This window comes from Accipiter gentilis, chromosome 33 (genome assembly GCF_929443795.1).
Source record: "Accipiter gentilis chromosome 33, bAccGen1.1, whole genome shotgun sequence".
Classification (NCBI taxonomy): Eukaryota; Metazoa; Chordata; class Aves; order Accipitriformes; family Accipitridae; genus Astur; species Astur gentilis.
The window spans coordinates 14,954,213-14,977,166 of record NC_064912.1 but is presented as its reverse complement, the minus strand read 5'-3'; the positions used below and the strand labels follow the sequence as shown (position 1 = coordinate 14,977,166).

At 41.9% G+C, this 22,954-nt stretch overlaps 1 protein-coding gene across 5 annotated transcripts in view; it reads left to right on the top strand.

Moving 5' to 3' along the window:
* Positions 1–22,954, top strand: part of MAD1L1 (mitotic arrest deficient 1 like 1) — a 379,520-nt gene that overhangs the window by 204,618 nt on the left and 151,948 nt on the right. For all 5 annotated transcript variants that reach the window (XM_049791592.1, XM_049791593.1, XM_049791591.1 and 2 more), the window contains 2 exons: positions 5,262–5,350; positions 13,914–14,004. In XM_049791592.1, the coding sequence (XP_049647549.1) occupies positions 5,262–5,350; positions 13,914–14,004 (180 nt within the window). The remainder of the gene's footprint in view (positions 1–5,261; positions 5,351–13,913; positions 14,005–22,954) is intronic.

The following is a 22,954-nucleotide window of genomic DNA, read 5'->3' as shown; positions in this document are numbered from 1 at the left end:
TTTATGTATTTAAATAGCTTCTTGAATTGTGTTGAGACTTGTAGTCAAACACAACCTCTCAATTCACCTTTCCATGCTGGCTCCGTGCAATTCAGTTCCTATTTATCTCTGCCTTTTAAAATCAGCTCTTTTGCTGAGGAAGGCCTTTCAAAGGATGTTGCATCAGCCCATTGTTAAATAAACCTTTAGACGTTTATAATGGATTCAGCATTTCCTGCTTTTTACAGTTCCAAGAATGCTGAATGACGTTCAGACACACTTCATCAGGATAAGATTGCTGTATCAGCCCCTCACTAGAATGCACTCATTATTCAAATAATAACTCTATGTCTCCAGCATGTGTTCTGTGAAATACGTGTACATGATGTGGGCGAATAAACCAGCCCCTTCTTTTCAACATGCAAATGCTAACTTTAGCAGTGAGTTGAAATACTTCAGATTTTGAGTCCTTTACTACCCAAAATGAGGCACCTGAACAGAGATTTGGTCATGATTTTGGGCAGTGTGTTAAAATTTTCACAAGTACTTAAACACCGTTTTCAAAGGGGACTGACTTCATTTAGAAGTGTAAGTCCTGTGATAAGTCTCATTTTGAAGATGGGGTGTGGGCAGTAGTGGTCAGTAGGATGCTTTGGAAAGGCTTGTCTTCGTGAATGCTGAAGCCCGCTGGAATCGAGTGGAGGAACAGCAGGTCCGTGGCGTTGCGGGGCCTCAGACTACTTGTTTTGGAGGGGACAAATATGGGTCAGAAATCACAAATGCCAGAAATATACCAAGAAAATCAGGTCTCTAAAGTAAAGTTTTGTTTCTTCTAGCTGTCAGGAGATGAATTTATAATTTTATGTTTCTCCTGTCATCTCATATATCTTTAAGTAATTCCTACAGAAGAAGGAACCAGCAAGGAACATACTTTTTACACTGCTGTGGGTGTTTGCTATGTCATTAACACTTGGAGGAGAACCACCATCTTGAAATCCTGTCCAGGCAGGTTTAAAAGTAAGGCTGAAAGAAGAACGTTATTTCATTTAATTAAATACTAGACAAAAATCCATCCATGTTATTCCTTCCTCTTTCTTGGTTTGTAAATAATGATGACAGTACTTATTTTGGAAAAAGTATTTGCATTTCATCTTCTGAGGCACTTGCATGTTTATGGAAGTGGACATTCTAAAATTATTCTATATACTGGATGTGTCCTGATCACTTTCTATTGAGAGCAATAAAGCTGGACTGAAATTCATGCTTATGAAATGAAAGAGAGTAGAAAAGGTTCGGGATAAACAGGATCATTTTAGGTTGAGAGCAAGAGGCTCCAGTATATTTTGAGAAGAGAACATCACATAGACAAAATGTTAAGTACCTGTTTATGTGTTTTATTCACAACTCATGGGCTCTGACATTACTCATTATTCTGCCTTTTCTAGTGTCATAAAAACCTTGGATAACTTTAAAAAAAATGAAAATAATAGCTTGGTTTCTTTTCAGGTTGCTAATGTGTTCTGTACAGTGTGGGTATTGCTGGGGGTCTGATGCTGGGCGATATTAACCCTGAAGCTCCTGCAGGAGTTGTAGGTATTTAAGTCCCTCTTGTGCAGTTTTCAGGATATGAGATGCAATGCTGGATTTCAGGACAATGTTCTCTTTCTGCTGTCAATGCTAGTTAAAAAAGCCAGATCAACATAAAAGAGAGCTGAAGGATCCAAGCCTGACCTAGGTCATTTGGTACTGAATGGGGGAATACAGCAATGAGGTGTAATTTGAGCAGCCCTTTTCCCCTCTGTGCTGGGTAATGGCTTCTACTAGTTTAATGTATTCAAAGTAATAAAAGTTTAACTCAGGCAGTTATATAAAATTATTGATAAAAATTGGAAGAGTTTAGACGGGAATAACGAGTTAGTCCAAAAAGCAGAAAATGCCTGCTGAAAGCGGCATCTGATGAACAAGAGAGACTAGGACTGGAAATTAATTGAGGAAAAGGGATGTGATGGTAATTAGGTAGTGAAAACAGCAAGAGGGGACTGGGTCCCTTTCCTTATCCCTTCTTGACGCCGTTCTTTGCCACTGGTGCCGAGAGGACAAGTGAACAGGAAAGGACAAACTCTCGCACCGCGGTGAGTCATTTCACGTTTATCACCTGGTCCCTGGAGCTGTCCTGAGAGGCTGTGTCAGAGGGAATGGTCTTGGTAACCTCCTCGCCTCGAGGTTTGCACATAGTGCTGAAAATTATGTAGAACATGAGGCTGTATTTCTCCTATTACTGCCTTCCTGTTACTTGTTTTCCTCATTCAGTTTTGCTGCTTCTTTCTCTTTTCTCTGCTTTCTGTCTTTGACTGCATCAAGCGCAGAACTGCAGGGAAGGTCCAGCTGGAGGAGCAGGTAGTGGCAATGTCTGACGCAGCCTTACGCTGGTACGAGCGTGCCAGCTCTGCCCAGAGGCTGGTGACATCATGTTCTGCTTGCATTGTCCAGCAGGCGAAACTGCAAGTAAGAGGAAGGTTTTATCAGCAGATTCCTTATCTTTTGCTCCTTTTTTGCTGTTCTCTTCATTCTTGTTTCATGAAGACCTGTTTGCCTGCACTGTGTTGCCTTTGGAAAAGCAGAACTGGATCCCAACAATAAGCCACTCCATCTTATCTCAACTAAGTTTCTTTTTGCCCTGGAAAAGACATAAATAACATAAATAACATTTTCAATATCTTCTGTGAGATTGGCAGGCAGGGATGTTTTCCTCACTGAAGGCCTAACAATTAAAGGAAACCAGCGTATTTTGAATGAAATATTTAATACCTTAATTGTTTTACTCTCTTTTTTTTTTCATAAACGGTTACGAGGTTTTACTGACAATAATTTGCTGTGGCACAAAGTTGTGCCTTGGCCTGAACTTGAAACTCTCCAGTAGTTTTAATCCTAGTTCTGGGAAGCAGGTCCCTGTCAACATTTAATGCTCAAGCCAATTTCATCTGTAAACATATCACTGTGCCTTCCTCTCCCTTCTCACCTCATACACATCAGATTTTCAGTCCAGGTAGTTTTGGTGCTTGAAAACTGGGAGGATGCAGAAATGACATAAAATGCCCTTACAGTCCCTGTGCCCTTCCCTCCTCATTCTCTTTCAACGGCTTATTCTTAGAAACCCAGCAGAATCTCATCACACTGCGACTGAGCGTACCTGGCACTAATTTGTCACCACTGTATATCAGGCGAGACCTGCGCTGATACTTTTCACGGCAGCATTCACTTGAGCATGGGTGCATTTACTCTCCCGTCTCCTTTTCCCATTACACACTCCATTTTTTTCCTTTCTACGCAGCCAACACAAGAAACCCCAGATCACAACAACAGATTACTCGCCCACCCGCTCTGCCCCCCCTTCTCCCCCGAGAAGGCGGCTGTGATTTATCTGCTCATGTCGGTGAACAGGTGGCAGTCGGGCTCAAGGCTGAGCCCGCTTAGCCTATGATAAATAACATATTTACCGGCCGTTCCATCTTCAAATGCTGTCCACATGCAGTCCAGAAAGCAGCACAAAACCCTTAATAGCAAACACACCCAGGCTTCAGCAGACTTGGGAAAAGGGAGATGTAATGAATGTTTTCCTGCTAGAAGTAGGTTGGAATTGAAGCCTGCTCCTCGTCCTGGTACCTTTTATTCACATTCCTGGAATTATCTGGCATGCTTGCTTTATCCCCAGCCATCTGTGATGGGCTGAGCTGGGAGAGATAAGCTCAGTAATCAGAAAATTGAGGGAAGCATTTCTGGCTGTGATAATCTTATCAGGCAGCTAATATACATTAACATTTGTACAGCCTGATGATGCAGGTGGGCCTTTGCTTATTTTTCCTTCCTGGATGCCTTTTGACAGGCAGGGGGAGAATGCAGGGCTTCGGGGTGCCAGGGGGAAACTTGGCGAAAACCTCTTTTCTACCCTCTCTCTTCTGCTCCATCCCTGTGGTATCAGAAAGGGAAGGGAGAATAATCCAACCATCCCTTTCCTGCTAACAGTGCTGCCATGGTCTGTCTATCTTTTCTGGTAAGCATGGAAGGCCAAAGAGGCAATATGTCAAAATTTGAGTTCGGGCTGAGCCATATAACTGCATATGTCAATATGCTCTTCTTCCTTGTAAAATTGGGGAGTTTCTGCCAGCTTGTTGTCTTTGCAAGAAGTTTGCTGTTGCAATATGATTTTGCTCTACAAGTCTAATCTGTGCTATTGAATGGAATGTTGTATTAATGGATTATTTCCCTGATGCTGAGCTCTCTGTGGTCATAAGTTTTGCATCTATAATTAGGGCTGGATTGCTTATTGTGTTCCTACTGAGTGAAAAATATAGTTTCTGTCTATAGATTTATTAGGGGAATTAGTTGCCAGGTGGTAAAAGACAGGTGACAAAAGGAAATCCAGAATCTCAAGGAGTGTAAAGGAGGTCTTAGCTGGGAGAAGGTGCTGGAACAGAAGTTTGAGTATTCTCTACGTAGTTTGTCTCTGATTACACTTCATAATAAATCATTTTCTGAGGGGTTTTCAAACAAGTAACTTGGGTAGTTTACCAGTCTAAGCATTCATAGCTGAATTAGGGATACAGATTCCCATAAGTCAGGGAGCCTGGGAACGGTAGAGTCTGGGTAAGAAGTTTTCATGTCTGTAGAGTTTTTGAAGTACTTTCTTGTGAGTTCCTTTCCAAACAAGGCCAGAGGCAGAAAGTATTCTTGTTTGTTTGTTCCACCAGAGCTACCTGAGCAGCTACTTGAGCTAGAATTGTATATTGGAAAGTGCTGGAAATATTCCCCAGTCTTCTGGATTCAGTGTATGTGTCTGAGAGTTGTCCTGAACAAGACAGCATAATCCTGTGGTTCATTTCTTCTGGGGAGGAATTGAAGCTAAATGAGGTTGAATTGTCAATACTGAATCTCGGGTGCCAGTGCGCTCCTAATACCACACAGATAATTCTCTGCATCCCATTATCCGTGGGGGACAGGTAGGGGAAATACCTGGAAGAGAAGCAGAAGCTTTGCTTAGAAACAATCAACTTTCTGTGTGTCATCTACCGTGGAGAAAATGTTGGGGAAGGCAAAAGGGATTGCAAAGGGAAGCAGGGTTAACAGAGGTTTTGACATTCAACACATGAAGAGTTGTGCTTCATGTCCATATCCTGAGAAAGGTCTCATCTGGGCAGAATATCAAGATTTCTTCCTCTTCCCTTTGCTGTTCATGTGTGCCCCTTATTAGTGCTGGAGGAACTAATGCCTTTTCTCTTCTGCAGCTGGAGGTGGAGATGAAGGTCCTGAAGTCTCAAGAGTGTACAGCTGAGCAAAGTACTGTCATCACCAAGGAGGAGGTTGACATGCTCAGGTAGGCAAAGCAAGGAGAAAGCTGAGAAGATTCTACTGGTTTTGGTGGAACTAAAGAGAAGGGAAATGCGCGGGGTGGTTTCACTGCCTGCTGTGGTTATTGCCATCTCATGGTAGAGCACCAGCTACAGGACCTCACCATGCTGCAACGCATGAAAAAGTATATGCGTATAGACTGTACAGAGGCTGCCCGCTACTCAGGGAACAGCATGATAGCATCAATAGAACGTATTTTCCTTGTGTTTTTGAAGTAGGATGTTCTTTTCCTTTTACTTTCCTGCCAGCTTTTATGGACGTGAGAAATCCATGAAGCATTAGCAGAAAGCCTCAGCCCCTGATCTTTCCTGCATTTCGATACTTTGTAAGCTTTCCTGTCTTTTGGGAGGCTGGAGGCTCTTTTCCTTTAATGTTTGGGGTCTCTTGCTCTCAGTTAATTCATAAAACTGGCTCCTGCGTCACTATTCCCCCTGTGGACTTTCTTTCCTGTGGAAACAGCATCGCTGTTTGTTTCTTATTTTGACCAAATCTCGACTGTAAATACAGGATCTGTTGGCATGCGTGTGAAGAGGTTTAGAATCCAGCTTCTGTAATACTGATGTGTGTGTAGCACTGAAGATAAAAGAGGGATGTTTCCCCTTGTGCATTGCTGCAGATGGCAGAGGGGTACCTGTTGTGATTCAGTGAAAGAGAAGTTACAAAACAGTGTTTCGGCAGAGGATACATGAGCATTTACAAAAGCTACAGTGAAGGCAGACAACTGTTCCATGTATTTATTAAAGCATTTACAGCTTCCATTCCAAAGCAGGGGACACAGTAAATACTGAGCCCAGAAAAGTTCATCTGTTTCTGAATGTTTAATAAAGTTCCTTTTATTTAAGCTGAGCAAATCAGATCTTGACAGGCTGAGTTTATTCTCCGCTAATGTAACACTTTGGCTGGAGTTTCACTTCTTAATTCTTTTATATTTTTCAGCTCCATCGCTATAAAGCGTTACTGCCTCATAGGACTGAAAGCAAGATTTTGCAGCTAGCAGAATCTTGCAGAAAGCAGAAATTACTGGCCTGTACGTTATGACTTTGCTCTTGTGCTTTGCCTCTGGAGCTTGTTTTACGGCTTTGAAAGCCCAGTTCCATAGCAGCGGGGAGGTGTTTGAAAATAACACATGTTCAGCTAAGCTCTTCCAATACGTTTTAGGGCTGTACACCTAATCTTAGGGACTCACTTCTATAGTTCCCTCAAGGTGGTGTAATAGTTCCGGAGACCCAAGGCATACATCTCCCTTTTTTTATTCTATCATATGTTTGAGTTGTGGTAAAGGATAGTATGCCATGGCTTCCCTTTTTCAGGGGGATAAACCTGTCTCCATCTGCTTTTGTGTATTGTGGATGTTTGTTTGACCTGAGCTTATTCAGGTTCTTCCTTTGCTAGGGTGCACTAGACCCTCTGAAACCTGATGTTTATACTGCTGTGGAAGTATTCGGCATCTCCTCAGCAACATTAAACCCATCACTCCTGATTAATAATATGCCCTTATATCAGTAAAGCCTGAATCCTGTTTGCTGCCTTCTGGGAGCTGAAGGTTTTCAGAGTATTTCTACAGTACCTCCTCAGTCTCTCCCTCCCAGGGTTGGTATGGGCTGCAGCACCCTTTCATGTAGGAGACGTTCAGTCTCTTTATTTTCACCTCCAAGACTCATTATTCGGTGTTTATCTTCACTGAACAGCATTTGCCATCTATTAACTGAGCAGCTTCAGGGACAGCGTGTGTAGGGGGAAACAGCTGGATTGCTACATAGCCCAGGACCACTTCACATTGCACAAGGCTCTTGGCAGTGGGGATAGAGATGTCTGGCTTCACCCTGAATTAAAATCTATTTTCTGGGCAGGGACAAGTGGAGCTCACAAGTACCTGCTTGTTAAACAGGATTGTGGTGTTCGGTTCGGCTCAGCTCAAAGGTAGCCCTAAACTCCCCTAGGTAATGTTTTTCTCTGTTTTTAAAGGATTTCTTTGATTACTAACCTCATCTCTCTCCTCCTTTCATGAAATTGCGTCAAACCTTTCACACAAAGTATGACAGAAACACAGGCCTATTCCCAGTAAGGCCGTTGATGGTGCAGAGCTACTCTCCAGTGATGAACCGTACACTGAAAGCTGTTTCAGCAAAGAGGCTTCTGCAGTTGTTTCATGGTGATATTTTGTCTTTTCTTCTCTTTCCCATTTCAGTACCCCGTGCTCCTGAGGCTATGGATGCATAGAGGCCACAGACCCAGGATCTAATTCCAGGCTGTTTCTTCTGTCGCTTTTTACTGAACCACTTTTTGTTGTTATGGCTGATTTAAGTACTTGTCCCAGACCCCGATGCTAGTCGTTTAGCTACAAAGCTGTTCCAAAAAGCATGGATTTGTTTGTTTTAATCACCCTTTTCACTGCTCAGCTCTAACAGTAAATGGCTTGGTGCAAAGTGTTCTCTTTCCGCTGGAGCTCTCTTTGCTGCAGAACTGGTAAGCCAGTCCCTGCTCTTTTTTCCTTACTGTTGACTACTATTACTGCTTCAGGTGTCTTCTCAGACTCTCAAGCACTCCATTCACCATTGCAGAATCAACTCCATAAAGATTATTTTCTTATGCTTCTAGACTTAAGCGGTCAAAGGATATGGTTGGGCCTTGTTTTGTGTTTTCTGGCACTTTCTGTGCATTGGACAAGAAACTGGGCCAAGTTCTTTCTTCATAGAGGAAGCTCCTTCTCAAAGTAGCACAAGATAAATCACTATCTTGCCCCAGGCTTTTGGGGTTCAGGAATAATGTGCTGTGGTTCACGCCAGAACAATCCTCATGGCTCGGCTGGATGTGTCCTCTCTGTACAGCAGAGGTGAATGGGGTAGCTGTGATTAAAGAACAGAAGGGGTTTGGAGGAAAACAGAGATTCATATGGGAGGGGACTAGGTCTGCTGTGCTCGTCATCCTCCTGTGTCCTAGTGCGCCTCAACAGGACTGGTTTACTCAATTTTATGTAGCTGCTAAGGAGGAGTGAGCAACGTGAGCTCCACTGTTACTCCTTCCTTTTACAGACTGCTGCCAGAAATTAATTCTGGCAGAAAACAGGGGGAAGAATGCAAACTTTCAAATTGGAAAGTGGGGAAAGAAATGCCACAGCTTATGAGGGAGTTATTTCCATTTCTGTAGTTTATTGTGGTCTTGGAAATCCCATTAACCTACAGTACAATGCGTCTGGTCTTCTGGACTGAGCCCAGCCTCTCCAGTTAGCTGCTGTCATGAAGGAATGTGAAAAATAGGGGAAAACCAGCAGAAGCCAGCGAGGGGAGTCTGCAGAGCAGGAATGGACTGTGAGCCTCCAGGCATTTCCATATACACCCCATGGTTAGAAGCTAACTTCTAAAAACAAAAGCAGGAGAGACATAAAGGAGAAAAAAAATCCATATTAATCCCTTGAATCTGTATTCACTTCCCGTGAATGAATGAGAGCTTTTAAAAATGTATCTTTTGCCTCATTTTTCTTGAGCATGGAAAGTAAATTTTCAGTGAGAAACTTGAAAGACTTTATCAGTTTTTCCTCCTTCTCTTGAGAACAAAGTGCTCTTTCGTCAGACCTTTTATAACTTCAAATGTGAAACTCTCTCCCAGCATCGTTTCTGAAAAGACAATAAAAGGCAGTGCTAATGCTGTCATTTCTCACACTTCTTGCTGCTTCCTCTGAAATCATTTTTGTTTATATTCTGCAGATCTTATGAGAAGAAAAAGCAGTCAAACTGTTGAGTTCATGCACTGTGGGGTGTAGCAAAGCAGAGAGCATTTAGGCATTAGCACCTTTTAGAGAGAAGGTGGTAACTGCAGAAACTAATATTTCAGAACCTATAAATAAAAGTAATATATTTAAAAAGAACTTCACTAAAGACTTAAGTGGCAATGGCTGAAGGACCTTTTCAGCTGGAACAAATCTGAACTTTTTCCTTCTGCTGTCAAACTGCAACCCCAGTAAATCCTAAATGTTTTCTGTGGATTTAGTGACTGGGTAGAGTTACAGTAATTCAAAAGAAATTCATGTCCTTGCCAATGCCTATTAGTCACACTTGCTGGAATTCTGTCTGCTCTGCTCCTAACACCATCTCAATGCCATCTGGATCCCTTAATAGCATCTTCCCAACACATACATTTTCTGCTCCATTCAATAGTTTCCTGTTCAGCAATAGCTTTTCCACATGGCCATGTCCTCTTCGCAGATGGGGCCTCTGCGAGACATGTCCTCGTTGGCGATATCCGTGCTGCTCTACAGGCAATCACATAACACATCCGAGGACGCTAAAAACAAATAAAAGAAAGATAAAGGGGTGATGGTGGGGAGTTGTCACTGGTTAACTCCAGTGAAAAGCTCTCGACCAAGAGAGACTTTTGGAAGCGCCTAGATGCTGTTGAAAATCAAACAGATTTCCCCCATCTTCCTTTCTAAAATAGGAGCAGCCTGGCCTTTCTCTCTAGCAGCTGTTGCTTACCATCTAAGCATTTTTTAGATAGACCTAGAGCATATGGTGGGATGTCTCCCGATTCTCACAAGTGTCATTTCAGGAGACCCGAGGCTCTAGGGTTTTTGTGATTATTTTTTCCTTATTCCCTTTTCTAATTTGGGACAGTGAAAGATGCAATGGAGGCAATATAAAGCTCCGTTTTTAAAAGTGGGAAAATCCACAAGTCGGAGCAAATGGCAATGAATCTGTATTCTTGCACTAAGTTTGATCTTGTGAAAGGCTGCGGAGGCGATTTGAATTTATCTTGTGCCTGTGGAGCCTTCAACTCTGGGTTAAGCTGTCTCCATGTGATGCGGGAAAAGTCTTCTAGAAATGCGAAGAGATCTTTGCCAGAGTTTAAATATTTTCATGTTTTCAAACCTCTGTATGGAGAAGTTGGTAAATTTTCCGGAAATTAATCCAAATGATTTTTCCCTGTATCGCGAAACTTGAGAACAGTGTCAGTATTTCAGAAAGTAACTGATGTTTCTTCCTTCCTCGTGCTGCAAAGCTGCTTTTAAAATGGGCGCCAGCATTCATTCCAGGCCAAACATTAAGTTGATAGATGGTTGTGCTGTACCCAGATGTTTCTGTACTCTGCTTTTTGTGGTTCTCACATGAATTTATCTTGGATTGTTCTCCCTACCTGAAAGTAATCAGTTGAGGCATGCAAATTGGTGATAAAATAGCTTCACATATCTTGTGCAGATGTCCCTGGACAGAGAGAGCGCAAGGTGCACGCAGACTGGATGCTGGTGCGTCCCAAAGCAGTACACAGTTGGCCCCGTAAATGAAAAAATTCGAGTGCCAAACAAGTAAATATTTTTCAATATTTGACTGCCGTATCTTAACCACCAGCTGCAAATGCTTTGCTGTGTTTATATATAGATAGGATTTCCCTTGCTTCTCTCTCTTTGCCATTGGGAAGAGTTCCCCAGGGCTGGAAAGCAAAGCACAAACTGTTTGCTAATGGTTCTTAATGTTTTCCCACTGGAGATCCAGGACACTTAAGAGTGTTAAAAATAGGTTAGAAGAGGGATAAGTAGTGAAAGCGTTAGTCAGTCCTAAAAACCTCTCTGGTGCAGAGGTTACAGCAATGTTCCCGGTCCTCAGCGCGGAGAAAGCAGCAAGTTTTGTCTCTGAAGGAGAGCAGAGCCGAGGCAGCGTGGAGGGCAGCTGCCCACGCACGGTGGGAAACCCCACGCTGTGTCGGGAAAGGTGGATACCCCGACGGGAAGGAGCAGGGAGCTGAGGGATGAGCCCAAGGGCGAGCTCACCGGGGAGAGGCCGTGAACTGCAGCCACGCTCGCCGGAGCTCTCGTGCCTGCTGCCGGTCGCAGAATACGCGGTCCGGGTATGTCTGCTGCCTGGCTGTGAGCACCCTGGGCTTTGAATCATCGCTGTTTCTTCAGTGAGTCACAAAGGGCATGAACGAATTATTAAATCTTAAAATTGCAGGTGAAAGAGCACAAAAATATAGTGACTTAGACCTACCCTTGTTACAGCTTGCTTGTGTCTCTGATCTTTGTGTTTTCTGGTGGCTGCTACGAATGATTTTTAAAGGGCAACTAAGAGGCCTGAGCTTAAACTTCCACATGGAGAGAAGTTCTGCAGGCAGATAATGGCAACATCACAGTCTATTTGAGAGGCTGGATGGGGAGAAATTTGTTCTAAATTAAAATTCAACATGTCAAGTATGGAGAAAGTACTGATGAGAGTCCTGTGTCTGGCTCTGACCTTTCAGTAGCTGCTGCGCTGTTGCTCCTCAGAGAAAAGCATTGCTCTTCTTGTGGCCTGTTCTGCAATCTATTTAGAAACATGCTATTAAAAGCACTAATTCCATTTTGAATTTCCATTTTTTCCGACCTTTTTCAGTCTCCTGCTTCTTCAGCATCCTCCATCCCCACTGACTTTGTGTCTCTTCTGGAAATTATTGATGATCTTTTTTAACGGCCTAGACAATGCTAAAAGCCGTTCCTCGGCATTTTAGAAGCTTCCAAAAGTGAAAAAAGATTATACTTTAAAATATCTGAAAATTACCAGCAGGGGTCGGGCTTACAAATAATTTAAGCAATTGAAGCTGCATATTTTTAAAGGAGACATTTCTGTGCTGAACATGTTGTAGATCAACTGGCTTCTAAGGAAAAGTTTGTAACTTTTGCCCAGTGAATAGGAGAGATGACTTCGTTGTACCTGAAATTTCTGTTGCGTAATTTTGGGGTATTGGCAGGCGGGTGCTTTCTTTATTGTCACGGCGCAAGGATTTTCAGCTTAATGTAGATCATTTAAAAGTTAGTATTATCAAGCAAGATAATTAATTTTAAAAAAATATTCTGGAAAATGATCCTGAGAAAATTGAATGCAAAGATCAATGTTAATATGCAGTAGTTGCACAGTTAATCCCAGGAAGTTAACGTGAAAGGTGAGTTTCTTGAAGCAGCATTAAGGTTTTTGTACTCTGTACTTAAATGCAAGCAAAAATGTTCTATCAAATGTTTTGTAATAATATCCCTTGCCTAACAAGTTTGATAGAGTTCTCTGAAGGATTCAACAATCATTTGGCTAAGGCTAATATGGTTGATATAATACATTTGACCTTTCAAAAAGCTTTGAGCCAAAGGTCACAAAGAAACTTCACTCTGGTGCAATAGGAAAGAAGGTTCTTTCTTGGATTAATAAGAATATAAAAATCACAGAGGGCTGGCTGGTTCCTGTGTACTGTCTGCTGGGATGGCTGGTGGTGGATGACCATGCAAATAGGGCAAAGCTACTGGGATACTTTGCCAGAAGGCTCTCCTAGCTTCTAGTGCCTTGTCTCCAGGATTTCTGGAGCCAGAGATAATATAACGTCTTTCTACTTTGTAAACCTTGATGCATTTTTGTTCCATTAATTTGCATATGTAGTACAAAGTTAAAAGATGGAAAATCAAAGAATAAATGTTTTCTCAATACCGAGGGGTTTCCACTAGGTCCTAGAATGGTTTTTAATGGGAACTTGTTGTCCAACACAAAGAGGTGTTTGTGAGTAGTGAGGTGACAGAATTTGAGGTAATATGAAATTATTCAGTTTATCAGACTGTTCAGAGTTTCAGAAGAATCTTATGCTGCTCAAGATGGGAAATGAAGTTGTACGTCAATAACTGCAAACCCCATGTACATAAGAAAAAAATGCCTTTACTTTTACTCCCACAATAGTGGGCTCTAAATGAGCTGTTATCACTCAAGAAAGGGATCTTACATTATTGTGAAGAGTTTTCTAAAAATGTCAGGTAAGTGCTCCTCAGTTAAAAAGACAAATAGAATACTAGGAATTATTAGAAAAGAAGTTGAGAACAAACCAGAAAGCCTCATTATACCACTGAATACATCTGAGTACTGTTTGTAGTTCTAGCTTTTCTCATAGCAAAAAGTTTATATAAAACTTGAAGAAGAACGAGGAAGGGCAATAAAGATGAGCAGAAATATGGAAAATCCTTGATGTGAGGAAAGACTAAATTGAGATTCTTCAGGAAATAATAGAGGAGGCCTGTAAAGTGGTGTGGAGAGGGGAGTATGGTACAATTATTCACAACTTTTCATAACAGAACTAACAGGCCCTCAGTGAAATAATCACATGTGAAGTATAAACCAAAATTAACTAATTTTTCATACAGCACATAATTAAATTGTGGAACTTACTGCCAAGGAGTGTTGTGAAGGCCAAAAGTATAAATCAGATCAAAAAGAGATTTGATGCACTCATGGAGATTTTAGCTGTTGGTGTTGTTAAACATGATGGTCTAGACTCAGTCTGTGGCTCAAGAAGTGTCTAAGTTGGATTTGCTTTATATTGAGGTTGTATATTTTTAATATACTTTTACAAATTATATTTTCATCATACAAACTTGTATCTTTTAGTCATGTTTTAACTGCTTCAGTAGTGCAGCTTTGTGGTACCAAATACAGGAATAATCTGATACTGCTTGTGATTTCATGTTTTACTTGATTATTTGTGGTGGGACTGTGCAGGCACACAGTGTCTATTAATTTCCCCTTCTTTTCCAGGCTGAAAATTGAGGAGCTGGAAGCTGAACGCAGCAAGCTGGAAGAGGAGAACAGATCTCTGGAAATGAAACTGGAGAAGCTAACTCTGCAGGTAGGAAATGTGGAGGTCCAGAGCATCTGGAGAGCCTGATGTGGTCCATTCGCCATAGCTCTTCTAACAGATGTGCCAGAATGTTCACAGCATGCAGCTTCACTACCCTCAATCTGGGCAAGGCATTTTTCAGAAGCTTATGCAAACTGCACCAACACACCTGTATCTCTGACTGTGTTATTGGAGTGTTTTGATGTCAGGTGCAATCACACAAATGCAGTTGTCTTTTTCAATGCCTTTGCCTAGAACCTCTTCTTTTTCTTCTTGGAGCCTTAAAAACTGTTCCATTTGAAATAACTCCACTACCATCAGTTGTCTGTCTCCAAATTAATTTGTGCCAAAGTGGACGTATAGACAAGGCTTAACAGCACGGAGCTGATGTGAAAATTTAAGCTCCATTTGTACTGAAGACTCCACTGCTGCTATCAGCAATGGAGACCACCAGCTTGTGGCCTCATTAGGTAGTAGTTTTGTAAGCCAGGAAGCATCAGTGCTATCGAGAGGACGACATGGCAGCATCTCCAGGCCACAGAGATGGAACGCAGAAGGTGTGGAGTCAGAAGGACAAAAGGGTGTGCTGCTTCTGCTGTGCTGCTGTGGGTGTTTTACCTTTTCCTGAGGTGGTGCTGTCCTATATGGCAGAAGGTCTTCAGCTTTTCACTCTGGATAGATCTGTGAAGTCTCACCCTCCTTGAAGGAGGGCAAGGGCACCTGCAGCGGTTGAGGGGACTGTCTATTCAGCTTGCTTTCCTCCTGGGAACAGCTTGCCTGTGCAGAGGAGGGGCATGGGAGTTGCTTCAAGCTTTTATAGTGTTTCCTGTTTGAAAGGTGCTGGAGCAAACAAGAACCTGAGCCTGTTTGTTTAATCAAAGCCCATCCTGCTATGAACAGTGTTATCTCTCCCTTCTGTTCTCTCTGATATGCGGAACAATTTGGCATTGTAGCATTTCATTCTCTTAATTTTTCCTTCCTTCTCTCTTCTTTTTTTTCCATTTTTGTGTAAATTGCTTCATGGTAGAAAACCTGCAGGTTTGAAATTACCCAGATTTCAGACAGACCATTGATTTTATCTTGACACCTATTAGAGGCGAATCAAATCCTTTTTTTTTTTTTTTTTTTTTTTTTTATTACCAATTCCTAGAGACAGGGGAAGTGACAGCTTTGATAAAGCAGGGAGCTAAGAGCTGCTGAGCATCTCTGCTGAGCCATGTTTAGTGTGAAACCTGTCACCCGGCTCTCCTTTAATTGGTTTTCAGTCATCAGAAGGAGATGAAAGCTTTGGGCTGCTGTTTGGATGCTTAGGTCTCCAACAAACACAACAGCAGCTTTGGTTTCAGAGCAGATTACAACTCACTCAGGTCACATTTAATCTGCCAACATTGTCTTACAATGGGTGTTGGCTTTCCAAGAAGGCCTGACCAGAGGAATTCCCTATTTTCCTTGTGATATCTCAGGATGCTCTGCTTTGTTTGCTCGTACTGCTCTCGAGATGCCAAAACACCAAGTTTTTTAAATTGCACGTTCAAAGAGGAAAGGTCTGAAGTCTTCAGTGTAGTTTTGCTAATTGTCTGCCTTCTCGACCTCGGTAGAGGAGATCAGCAGCAGCTACCATTTGGATAGCTGAGCTTTCACAGTACAGAAAAGTAATGTGGTGATAGGAACAATATGGGACCTTCATACTGTGGTAGAGCTACTATACAATAACAGTTGTACTGTTCGCAAAAAAGGCTTTGAAAGCTCGTCACAGGATCCCCATGACCTGTCTCATTAATGGTGCTCGCTGTTTGAATGCAATATTGTGCAGGTCAGGACTTTGTGGAGGGAGTGGGGGAGAACAGGAATGACCTGCAGATAGAGCAGAGTAAAAATTATATGGGAGGGATGAGATAACATGAGAAACATGTAGGTGTGGAAAAAGAGAAGGTGGTCACCTGGCTTAGCGGGTCTAGGAAAGAGAAAGCTGCCAGTCCCCCAAAAGGCTAATTAGTGGGCTGAATTAAAGTAATCATGCTCTTGCATCTGCTTTGCCAAGGCTGAGGACATGGCATTAATTCTTTATTTAACAGGAGGTAGCTCCCACCTTCCTTAGCTTCTCACTTTACTTGTGTCTTAGAAGACTGGATGCCAAAAGCACCTTCTCTGAAAGAGGAGTATAGAGGACAGTATAAATAGAGGAATATATAAGCTGAATACTGAAATGTCAGTATTGATCAGTGTGTGCCCACCTGAATGGTCAAGATTTGAGAACTCCTCAGAGAGGAAAAGATCAGCCTTCCTATTTTTATTCACCTTGAGAATCAAATATCTTGACTGGCCAAGCTGAGAATGACTTTTTTAATAAACACATTGGAAAAAGGTTCCTTACAGTGGGAACCCGCTAAGTTAAGGATAAGCTTAGAAATTCACCTTTTCTATCAGTGCTGAGAAAATACACTGAAAATACACTCAGATAAGGTCACTGAAATGTTGCTGGTTTGACATGTTATTTATTCCCATCTCTGAAAGAAATCACTGGGAAATGATGGGTTAAAATAATGTCTCTTTATCACAAAGGGAAAAAAGGCAATACAAACTTCATATACAGAAATCACGAGAAAATTTTACTGAGGAGAAAGATGATTGAAATTACAAACATGGGAAAAGCATGGCATCAAATGAAACAAAGGTGTAAGAGAAAGTAGGGGGTGACGTTGAACAAGGTAGGATGAGGGCAATTTCTGACAAATCTTAATCTGCAGTTTCTTTTTTAAAATTAAATCTCTGACGTTCTGGAATTTTATCTACTAAGTGAAAGATACATAGAAGGGGTGTATTAAAGTCGTGAATTTGGAAGAGGAAGAGGCAGGATGTAGAATTAAGGCTTTGACCGCTTTACACTGGACTGAAGTCTGTTGAGTTCACAAAGCTCGTGCAGTGAATGTAATCTAGGGAGATACAGGTAATATTTGGTAATTAAAAACGTCAATGTTTGACTGGATTGATGTGTGGAAAGGAGTAAAGTTTCAAAAATGTTTGCCGCCTCTCGCATCCTTTTGTATCCGAGCATTGGCACATGAATTTTGCTCATTTCTGCTTTGGCTGCTGATAACAATAGCCCACTTTGTGAACTACAGGACCCCGATGGACCGGCCAGAGGGCAAGCGAGCAAGTGGAAATGTACTTTTGTGTTGTGTGATTCACGCTCCCTGAGCTCAGTATTAGCAAATAAAGAAACTGAGATAGTGATAGCTATCCACAGCAGTGTATGTAACATCTGACATCTCTTTGTATTCTGTGCTTGTGTGGGGACAGCTTGAATTATGGCTGAAGGTGCTTTCCACCTCCACACACCCCTTTTTCCAAAACCCCTTGGCTCTTGACACCAAGCTGCAGGCTGCATTGATTTTCCTTCACTGGTATAAAGACTTTAGCATGGATATTACTCACTGGTCAGGTCTTTACTGCTAATAAAAACCTCAGATTACAAAAACACAAGAAATGTTGGAACTGTAGAGAAATGACACCGTGCCGAGAGTGCCTCTCATTGCCCAGGACATTATCTTAAGAAAAACATTTGAACTGTGGCTCAGGAGAGAGATTCAAATAATATATGAAAAGAGTGGGTTTAACCAGACAATTTTATCTCCTCTCCTCTACCCTTCTTTCTTTCGATGAGGCAAAAGAGACTTCCAGGAAAGCAAATGTGCTGTTACTGCTTGGCCTACAGTGGGCAGACTTGCTGAGATTTCAGGTGAAAGGTTTGGTTTGTTTAGTTATCTGAAATGATCTGGACCATCTTCCCGAGCTGCTGGTGGAAAAGTGCAACTCCATGCCAGGAACAAAAGAGACTGATCAAATCAGTGCTTTTTGGATAAAGTGGGAGGAAAGACTTGTGAGGAGTGTTCAATTAGCATTTCTTACTGCTAGGAGCCTTGTGTTTACAGGCAACCAAGCGGATGTGAAGTGTTCCTTATGCAAATACTACTCTCCTGCTTTTCCTGCTCTCCTCTACTCTTCGAGCTGAAGGAGAAGAGATTCTTCAAGTTTGGCTGCTTCAAGGAAGATTGATTAAAATCAGCTGCAGTTTGACTTAATTGGATCCATTTGCTTGGAGAGGGAGCAGGACTAGTTAGAAGTCCTTGTAATTAGTTCACAGCTGGTTGGTGAGGAAAATGAAACTCCAGTTAGAGTTCAGATAAGTGGATCTGTATGGATAAAAGGCAGGGAGATGTTTTTTTACAGTGAGATGTATTTGGGCTTGAAAATTGCCTCTAGTCCCATAGCCAAGGTAGCAACCTAAGACCTTTGAGCGTGTGCATGTGTATTTATGAGGCTAAATGGAAGGAGTCTTTATTTTCTTGCTTGTTTCTGAGTAAAAGGAATAAACCTCTGGATGCTGGCAGTCAAGGAAACCTGAACAGGGTTACAGAAAGCTGGGAGAGGATCTCGAGGACTAGGTGAAACATTACCAGGGTGGTTTGGCTGAGTGAAAGGTTCATGGTTTGGCACAAACTCTGAACTGATCAACTTTGAGTGCAATGCCCCTGGTCGCGGTAGTAACTAGTTGTGTTTAGCCTTTCTGCTGGTCAGTAATATGACAGCAACACTCATAAAAATGCAATATTATGCATACATACTGAAATAATTGATTTTTGCCCATTATCTCAAAGACCTCAGAAAGAGTTGACTGGCCACATAGTACGGGGACAGTCATCAGAAAACTCTCCCCAGCCAGAAGCTGGTATTTGTGCTAAATTTTGCTGTCAGAATAGAAAGGACTGAATTCCCTATTACAGTGTCCATGAGGGAAGTGCCTGAGAAAAGCATACTCTACAAAGTATTTGGGGGTATTTTTTCATGCTGGCATGACTTTATTCATGTGTTTTGAGGCATTCATTAATGCATGTGCAGTAGTTCCTTTCTAAATGTCTAACTTTGCTGTTGTTATCATCCATTTTACATTTTAAGATATTAATCTGGTTAAATCTTAGTTACTTCCAGGCTTTAAATTGATTATTTTTGTACAAATTAAAGCATAAACCACTTGTCCACTTTGGTGGTAGTTGTGTTGTAGCTGTAATGATTTGAAGATAAGAAATAAGCAAGTTCTGCAAGCAGAAATATTATCATTTTTTAGTAAGACTAATTGACATAATTGGTAAAGTTAGATACAGACAGAGCGGGTGTCTGAAGGTTTGTCCTATTTGTCTACTTTAGGCCATTTTAATTGTCCTAAGCTAGCATGGACTTGTGGTGGTTGGTCCCACCAAAGCAGAGACTCTGTGCAGGGGAGGCTCTGCAGGGAGAGCGGGTGGCTGCTGTCTGCTGTATTAAGCTTTCCAGGAGGCAAATGTCTATGGACGGTGAAGGTGCTGGGGCATCCAGAGTGCTCTCGTGTTTCTGTTTTCCCTTCCCTCTGCAACCTTTGTGGTTGAGCTAGTCTCTCTCTTATCCCGGTGCTGTGTTTTGAGGGACTGGGAGCTGTACCCCAAGCGCAGGTTCCCCGGTGTGGCGGACAGGGAACGTTTCTGCTCTGTAAGCATTAATGACTCATTTTATAGTTAGGACTTTGGCAGCCAGGCAGTAACTAGCTTGGAGCTGAGAGCCCAAGGCAAAGTTGAGGTCATGTAACAGTCTAACTGTTCATTATGTGACCAGTAAAGAATGATGAATGTGAATCATTTACGCTGTTATAAAACTTAAAGGGACATTGTCAACCTTTCAAGGTTCCCTAATTGACCTCTCAAATGCTCACGTCGAGTCTTCTTCCTGGATTATCTCCCTGCTTTGCCTTTCACAAACTTCCTTCCTGTCCTTTTTCCTTCATCCGTGCATGCTGTGGTCCGCGTTAGCCTCTGTGGCACAGCTAGTCGTCATTGAAAACCACAGGTGGTCAAGTTCAGCCCTTTTTTTTAAAAAAAAAAAAAAAGTGGTTTGGGCAAACCACTTGACATCTCTTCAGTCAGGTATAGCTTTTAGCAAGATGTAGGAACAAATTTGTGTGTGCTTCAGAGGGATTTAATTATGAGATAGTATAGCTGAGAACATGCAGCTGAGGTGCTACCCAAATGAATGCGAGGGAAAAGAACTTCCCCTATAATGTGCCTATAAATCGCGCTAAAAGGCTTATATGTGTTATTTGGGAGAAAACTTCATGTGTCTTGTGCCATGTGGATTAAGTACTGAAGAAAGTGCTAGAACCGGTGTAAAATGGAAGGAGTGTAGAACCTGCTGTGCTCGAAGACTTGAGGGCTACGTAATGCTGAATTAGCTGGGCTATGCAAATATTTGTACATGTTAATTCTGAGTACATCGCAGTTATTAGAATTAACAGGAATTAGAAACGTTCTGTGGGAGCAGAGAGAAGAAGCATAAACATGTCATCAAGTTGTAGATTTGTCATTAGGTGGTTCAAGGAGGAGCTGTTTCCTGGCCTCAGTGGCCCCGATAAATGTGATGTGCAAAGTGGATGTCGAATAAAACAAGGACACACGCAGTACAGACTTGCTAATGTTTGTTAACATCAGGGACCAGGAGTGCGTAGATTCACATTTGTGCAGGGAAATTTTACCAACGTGCCCTTTAAAAAAATTTTTTTAACAGAATTTGCACATTGAATATTAAACACCTGAAGCTCTATAAATTTTACTGCCAGCGCTAATGCCGTATTGTTTATTTCATGCAGCACCTTTCTCTAAGTTCTGTGGAAACTGATTAACATTTGCATAATACATTTAACACAAAAATCTATAATAAATTCATTAATGTACTTCTGCCACTATCCCTAAAAATATCAGCAGTTGTGTGGCATCACACAGCTCATTAGATGAGCAGAAGGGGAGGAAGGGTGAGTGCCGGGTTTCCTGAACAGCTCTGAAACAGGGAAAGGTCAGTGTGCTACACGTCAATACCTGAGCAGCAACACGGAGAGCTCAGAGCAAGTAGAAAGAGAGCTGGGGCAGGGGAAATGTCCCACTAGAAAAGGTCGCTGTACCAGTACACATGAAGCAGAAACTTTAAGACATGGCATCCATCCTAAAGTAGAAAAGTCAGTGATGAGCACAAAATGCAGATGAGGCTGCTGCTACACGGAGGAGAAGGCTGCTCCTACAGTGCATGTATTCTGCAGGAAGCAAACGCCAAGAAATTGTTCACGTCCTGCTGCAGTACGAGAAAGCTGTCTTGAAACGAGCCTTGATTTTCTGAACGGGTATTGCAGAATGAATGGTGAGGTTTTAAAAGTTATGCGGAACATGGTTGCATGGCAGGAGGTCACTAAACCACTATATCTGGGAGTATTATCTGCGTGTGTCCTGCTTTCCTGAAAGAGAAATGTGGTGACAGAGACACCACTCTGTTAGTGTTCTTGTAGGGTAAAAAGACCAAGGATGTAAGAAAATTAGTCATTTCAGCTACCACTACACATTCTGACACACAGCTGTGTTTATAAAATGCCCCACCCAACAACTTCTAACGCTAGCCAACAAGGTAGCAGTAAGCAACTACAGAAGGCTCCTATGCAAGAAGAGCATTTCACTGACTCCCCAGAATCCTACTGCAGGTGAAAGCCAAGGCTGAGGAGACAGACACAAGCATTTTAGAGAGACTTCACTTTTAAGTTCCTCTAATCTTACTTATCACACAGCAAAGAAAAAGCAAAGTTTCCGGAAATGATAAGAATGACTGTCCCTTTATAGTTTTCTGGTTTTTCTCTGTAGTCATTTGATGGCACGAATTAGTTTTCAATTGTTCTTTCTTCATTTTCTGTTATTCTTCTGCTGCTTTGAATTCTGCTGCGATGTGACAGAAACAAAACAAAAATGTCGTTTAGACCCATGCAGGGAAAATAACGCCTGGCAAGGTTTGTTTACTGAAGCTTTGTGCTTTTTCTCAGATTCCTATGAATACCACGTCCATAAGTTACAGCTCTCTCCACGTTAGGCTTTTAGCTTTTCATTACTCCTTATCATTTCAGCCTTTGTTCGGTGACTAATTATTTTCAAATTTTTGATTAAAACAAAGTAATAGGTCACAGTTTCATGCTGTCCTTGTCTTTGCCGCTTCTGTTGTGGTCTGGCTTTTTGCCACTGGTCTCTGTAAAGTCAAAGTTTTCAGTAATATTCTTCAACAGTTGTATTATTCTGATAAGGAGACTTTGGTTATGGTGCAGGATTTTTCCTCTGCTACTTGGTATCCAGAAAACTTGACACCATCTCTGAGAGACAGAAGACCAGGATGTGTTACCCAGATTATGGAAAAGAAATGAAGTCAGAGTTTAGCCAATTTTTGTGTGTATGTGTGATGAGAAGAGGAAAATCTGCTGGTTTCATGTCACAGTGAAGAGTGGGCAGTAGTCGTAATGATGTTAAAATATGAGAAAATGGGGAGATGCTCTGAGCTGAGCCACTGAGGGAGATGGCAGTGTGCATCAGAGAAATACATTTTCATTATGTGACCTCTGTGAGGGAGATTCAAGCGTGCGAGATGTTGATGTGTTATCTTACATATCCCAGAAAGCTTCCCTTTGATCAGACTGACCTACCACCTATTTGATGCCTGGAGGCAGAGATCTACATAAAGAAAATGGGTTTCCCCCAAAGAATTTTATCAAATAGTAGAAAGGAAACTTGATGTGCTTCTGTCACTCAAATGCTTAGCATTGTGCAATTCGATCTGCGTTCTAGGCTTGCTAGGGATCGGAGCTCGTGATGTGCCTGGGGAGACCCAAGGGTGTAAGTGGGGAGAAGTAACACCCCGACACCAGAGCATCTCTGCCAGCACACCCCGAAAGCAGTCAGATCACGATACGGTCTCTTGCCACTCTGTTTCCAAATTTCCCTCAATTTTCATTTGCTATTGTTTGATAAGACTCTGGAGAGACATAGATCCAGACAAGTTGAAAAAAAGTAATTGTTTTTGACAGCTTTTTTACATAGATTTGAAAGACAGGTAACAGTAGAATGGAAAATGA